The sequence below is a fragment of a genome, unplaced genomic scaffold, assembly GCF_019419815.1.
Source record: "Pyrus x bretschneideri cultivar Hongxiangsu unplaced genomic scaffold, Pyrus_bretschneideri_v1 Contig221, whole genome shotgun sequence".
Classification (NCBI taxonomy): domain Eukaryota; kingdom Viridiplantae; phylum Streptophyta; class Magnoliopsida; order Rosales; family Rosaceae; genus Pyrus; species Pyrus x bretschneideri.
The window spans coordinates 53955-59845 of NW_025999526.1; the positions used below are offsets into that span (position 1 = coordinate 53955).

The following is a 5891-nucleotide window of genomic DNA, read 5'->3' on the forward strand; positions in this document are numbered from 1 at the left end:
GATAAAAAATAAAAAATAAAGTTACTTTCACTTAAATTAATAAGAAAATATTTGAACCTTAGTGCAAATGATGAATGTCGCTACTAAAACTAAAAGGGGACATATGTAAAGTTTCCTTTATATGCTCCTTAACGAAGCTCACGTTTGTTTTGCGTGTAAAGTACATATAAAATTCACGCAGAATTCGTGTGAAGAACTGAAATGATGCTCCACATTTCAAACTATGCACCCTAATCGTCCAATTTTCTATGAAAAAGAAGCTCAAAATTGTTAAAGGTAAAGGCTATGAGGTCATTTTGTAATATGAGTAGACGGATATCCTAAAAGTTTATTATAATAAATAAAAACAGTTTGGATAATAGCATAATGGCCGGTGACGAGTGACCCACAAATTTCAGAACAAACAAAATACTTGTATTTTCTTTTCCGACGGAAGAAATTTACTCGGTTTACTACTTGACCCAAAAACTAAAATATCAAACACTAATTTTAGTAAAACACTCAACTCCTCTAAATCCAAAAATAAATACATAAAAATTGCTTTTAAATGAGTTGCTTTTTCTTACAGCAACCTTCCAGATGACGTCAAGTGGCAGTCCACGGCGCACATCCGCCTCCCGGAGTTTGATCCCACCACCCCACCCCACCCACCCTCCCGGTTCCACCTCGTGTGCCCGCTGCATTATATGTGCGCCCCGACAAAAATAAAATGAAAAATCCATCAAAAGTTTCTTTTTCTTACGGCAACGTTCCAGATGACGTCGACGTGGAAGTCCAAGGTGCACACATAACAAACACCCGGCTCCCGGAGTTTGATCCCACCACCGCCCCGCTCCCGGTTCCACCTCATGTGCCCGCTGCATTATATGTGCGCCCCGACAAAAATAAAAAAAATCTCTACCGCCAACCCCATCTTGTCGCGTCCCCATTGGCCCATGTTTCTCGAATAGAAAATGGGACCCACCCATCACTAATAGAATGAATGGTCCCACCCTTTTTTAATTAAAGAAGGCGATGTTTGCTTTTGTTGGGTCTATTTAATCCCATTCGCCCCTAATCCCACAACCAAACGCTGCAAATCCACTAATTCATCTCATCCTTCCCTCTCTATATCTCCGTCCTACCCTCGCTTTCTCTCTCTAGGAATTGTGATTACCCCCAATCCGCCAAGATTAGAGAGCCTTTGCTAGCCAATCCTCCGGTCGGAGATCGGAGGGCCGAAAACAATGACGTCTCCGGCAATCGGATCAAAGTTGATCCGCCGAAGAAGCCCAAGAGAAACAAGTATGCTTTCGCTTGTGCTATTCTGGCTTCCATGACTTCAATCCTGCTGGGTTATGGTAACTAATTCTGCTTAATCGAACTTCGATCGGCGTAATTAACTTTAAAAATTCTGTTTTTTTATTTGTTAAGACTTGATTAGTTCTGATAAATTTGATTAATTATTGATCAGATATTGGAGTGATGAGTGGAGCTGCAATCTACATCGAAAAGGACCTCAAGGTCACGGACACGCAAATCGAGATCCTGTTGGGTATTCTGAACCTCTACTCCCTCATCGGCTCCGCCATGGCCGGAAGAACTTCCGATTGGGTCGGCCGCCGCTACACCATAGTCATCTCCGGAGCGATTTTCTTCGCCGGAGCGATTCTCATGGGATTATCCACCAATTACACCTTCCTCATGTGCGGCCGCTTCGTCGCTGGCCTCGGCGTCGGCTACGCCCTCACAATTGCTCCCGTCTACGCTGCCGAGGTCTCTCCGGCGTCGTCGCGCGGCTTTCTCACGTCTTTCCCAGAGGTTAGCTTGTCTGTCCCCGTTTAGAAATTAATTAATTTGGATAATAATTTCAATTAAATTATAATCTAGAATGTTTTGACTTAACTTTCCAACTATGCCCTTTGGAGTGGTTTGAAGTAACGTAAAAGCTGTGTTTGAGTGTCTCGTTCTCCTATTTGTTACCCTCAACAAGTATACTGTTTAAATATTTTATCAACAAAAATGTTATTCTTACTATTTCGTCGTTGGACGATCTTTTTAATATAGCTGGGACCGCATGCGTTGGCGAGCTCTCTCTAATAGATGGGCACGCAACTGGTCTTATCTCTCTCTCTGATAGATAGTTAGTGCAACATTCACATGTATTATTAAGTACCATTTTTATGCAATATTACACGATTTGCCATTATATGTACTAATTAATTAATTAGTAATTACTACATTAAAATCTCAAATCTCCTAAAATGTAGGAGATAAGTTTTAAAAATCTTAAAACACATCAAACCTGATCAGTCAGTCGACCCTCATCCAAGTAACTAATGTGACATATGTTTCTTCTGCAACCATTAACAATTTAGCTGATCAGTCAGTCGACCCTCATCCGTTCTCCTTTGCCGGTCATATTCATTTGCTTCATATTTTGTTTTGTGCATGCCTCTTGATCTGCGTGTCCGTACCAAAGGGTAAGCTTTTTGTTTTAGCACGCTTTTGCATCATTCACGTACCATGCTGCATTTGTAAAATTGAATTTAGTGGTACATTTTCTTTTAGATGATAGTTTGCATTGGGTATGTTTCAATTTAGCATTGGTACGTTTCAAGTCGTTATGTTGAGACATTTCAAGTTGGAATGGGTACAGTTTATCTCAGCATCAAGTTGATATTGGCGCATTTCAAGTTGATACGTGTCATGTTGATATTGGCGCGTTTCAAATTTGCATTGGGTACATCTCAAGTTAACATCGGTATATTTAAATTTGGTTTCAATTTAAATTTTACATTCATATATCTCGTGTCCAAGAGCACTAATCTCAGTCCAAACTCATTGCTTTGCCAACAACTTTTATGTTTCAACCTAAATTTATAATGTGAACGAACCAACAAAAGGGTTAAACCCTAACAAGCCAAAACATATGTTCAAAATTCAAAATTTAGGAGATAATTTTTAGGGTTGTTTTGTTAACGCCCACATTTTGTTGACTACATCCCACATTCTTAATACACTTCACATTATCTTAACACAATTTTTTGGGTCGTTCAAAATTCAAGATGAAGATTTCTATAGCAAAACTAAAACATTTGTTTGATGCTTCAAATTAATCATTAATTTAAGACAAAAGTTGCGAAAAGTGTATATGAATTAATTTTATTTGTTTGAATTTTAATAGGTGTTTGTCAATGTTGGCATATTATTGGGGTATATATCCAACTATGCTTTCTCATTTTGCGCTCTTGACTTGGGGTGGCGGCTCATGCTCGGCGTCGGTGCAATTCCCTCGGTTATTCTTGCCATCGGTGTCTTAGCAATGCCTGAGTCGCCTCGGTGGCTCGTTATGCAGGGTCGACTAGGCGACGCCAGGCAAGTCCTGGACAAAACCTCAGACTCCAAAGAAGAGTCCATGCTCAGACTAGCTGACATCAAAGAAGCTGCTGGAATTCCTGAGGATTGCAACGATGATATCGTCCAGGTCACTGGTCACAGCCACGGTGAAGGCGTTTGGAAGGAATTGTTAGTTCATCCGACACCAACAGTTCTTCATATTCTAATTGCAGCCCTTGGTTTCCACTTCTTTCAGCAAGCCTCTGGTATAGACGCCCTTGTTTTGTACAGTCCAAGGGTCTTTGAGAAGGCTGGGATCACCAGCTCAGACCAATTGCTACTCTGCACTGTCGGAGTTGGACTTTCCAAAACCGTTTTCACCTTAGTCGCTACCTTTTTCCTTGATCGGGTTGGACGGCGTCCACTACTGTTAACGAGTATGGCTGGTATGGTAGTCTCCCTAGTGTGTCTCGGTTCAAGCCTTACCATCGTTGATCAACACGAAGGGGCTAGAATGACATGGGCAGTTGTTTTGTGCTTGTTCTGCGTATTAGCCTTCGTTGGGTTTTTCTCAACTGGGATTGGGCCCATCGCCTGGGTCTACAGCTCTGAGATCTTCCCATTGAGGCTGCGGGCTCAAGGGTGTGGTATGGGAGTGGCCGTGAATAGGGTGATGAGTGGCATCCTCTCAATGACTTTCATTTCGTTGTATAAGGCCATCACAATGGGTGGTGCCTTCTTCCTTTATGCGGCAATTGGTGCTGTTGGTTGGATCTTCTTTTTCACAATGCTCCCGGAAACACAAGGCAGAACCCTTGAAGACATGGAGGTCTTGTTTGGTAAATTCCACAAGTGGAGAAAGGCCAACAAACTGCTCGAAAAGAAAAGGCAAGTTGCTCGTGGTGATGGTGGCACCAGTGATCCGGACAACAGGGTGAACCTCTTAGCTTAGTGAGTGGATATAAACAACTAGTAGAACTACAGAACAATCTCTTGAATTATAAAAGTATTTATTGTACGCACCGGTTATATATGAGGGTGATTCCGCCCATTGGATCGTAATTTTGGAGGTTCATTGGTATGGAGACAGCGGAACAGGTTAGTATCTTAGAAATGGCGAATCCGATGATGGTCGCAGGAAAATTGGTCATCTTAATTTGGTTACTAAGGATGGATGATTTTCGAGGCGAGACGAGAGGAAGAAGGAGCTTCTATCCAATGAAGGACACCAAGTTAAGATGAAGTTAGGTATGTATTGCAAAAGTTTGTTGGTCGGAATTTGTTTTTCCAATATTTGCAGCAGCATTTATTTGTTTGTGGATACACTGGCACCCAACTACCGGAGATATTGTTTTGGTGTTGGGTGTAATAAAACATATCGTATTAGAAAAAACATGATGGTTATTTTTCACTTTTGCACTTGTAATATGCATATGCACGTGATTCTGGAAGCAGAGTGGGATTAAAAAGTTACACTTTTTATGACTTTCGGTTGATCGCTCGGTCCAAAAGTATGCAATGCAGGATCACATGGAACAAAAGCAACTTATGATGTTGGTGTTTGGTGTTTGGTGTTTGGTCGTACAACAGATTTTTGACGTTTGTGTTTGGTGATAAAAAGAAAAAGAGAGTTTTTAACTGTGTTTCCGCTCTTTTGTTTCCTTCTCCTTGTTAACTTTTATTTATTTATTTATTTTTCGTTCTCAATTGATCTATTTAATCTAATTTTTTTTATTATTAAAATAACGTGATGAAAAATGTATGGGTGTGAAAATCATTTCTCGTAATTCTCTGCAAAAACGTTTATGATACTGACCCTAAATAGTGATTGTGATCATTTGGACATATATACACATATATTGAACTTGAAAATGGCCAATTCTTCTGTTGTATTCAATTTCATTTGAATGGCCTAATGAATCAAGTTCCATTACAAATTTTAGAGTTGAATTATTATCAGGATATATCACTTACTCAAATTTTAGAGTTTGAAGTTGAAGTATGTAAGAGATGCTCCTAGTATTAAAGTCACCTAAACTTGTTTTTTAAAATGTTTGAAAGTATTTTAGTGAAAGATTTTTTAATTCCAAAAGAACTTAAAATGTTCGCCGCGGCTTCTCTACCAGCAAACTATGATCACTAAAAACACAGCCGCCAAACCAAACAGCGCAGCCCACCCTTCCTTTCCTCCACCGTCCTCGCCGCCACCATGAACAACGGGAACACAACAAGATCCGTGCTCCAACCTATTGCTTCTCGTCTGGTCATCTGATTCGTTCAAACCTCCAACCCCAAATTAAGGGGGCAATGAATTCGGTAAATATTCTTTCCCTCTATAAATCCTTCATCTCTCTATGTTCTCATGTTTAATGCACAGAAGGGGATGATGGAGAGGGAGAGTAAGATTGCCATAAAAATTTTCATTAAAGATACTGTTCACCTGCATTTTTTGAAAAAACTGGTTTTTCAAAGTAGCTTTGAGCTGCTTCCTCATTTTTGTTTTGATGATCCGTGATTTTGACCAAAAAAAAAAAAAAAAAGACAAGCACGATTTACTGTAGTTACTGTTTATA

General features: G+C 40.1%; 1 protein-coding gene across 1 annotated transcript; it reads left to right on the forward strand.

Moving 5' to 3' along the window:
* The first annotated feature begins 1093 nt into the window (after window positions 1–1093).
* LOC125477905 (polyol transporter 5-like) lies at window positions 1094–4695 on the forward strand. The gene is made up of 3 exons (XM_048585401.1): window positions 1094–1340; window positions 1454–1800; window positions 3167–4695. The coding sequence occupies exons 1-3, from the start codon at window positions 1316–1318 to the stop codon at window positions 4268–4270; spliced, it is 1476 nt and encodes a 491-aa protein (XP_048441358.1). The 5' UTR covers window positions 1094–1315; the 3' UTR covers window positions 4271–4695.
* Window positions 4696–5891: the final 1196 nt, after the last annotated feature.

Coding starts and splice junctions, on each gene's coding strand:
- LOC125477905 (XM_048585401.1), top strand. CDS start 1,316: ATGACTTCAATCCTGCTGGGTTATG. Junction 1,341..1,453: donor TTCAATCCTGCTGGGTTATG/GTAACTAATTCT, acceptor ATTATTGATCAG/ATATTGGAGTGATGAGTGGA. Junction 1,801..3,166: donor TTCTCACGTCTTTCCCAGAG/GTTAGCTTGTCT, acceptor GAATTTTAATAG/GTGTTTGTCAATGTTGGCAT.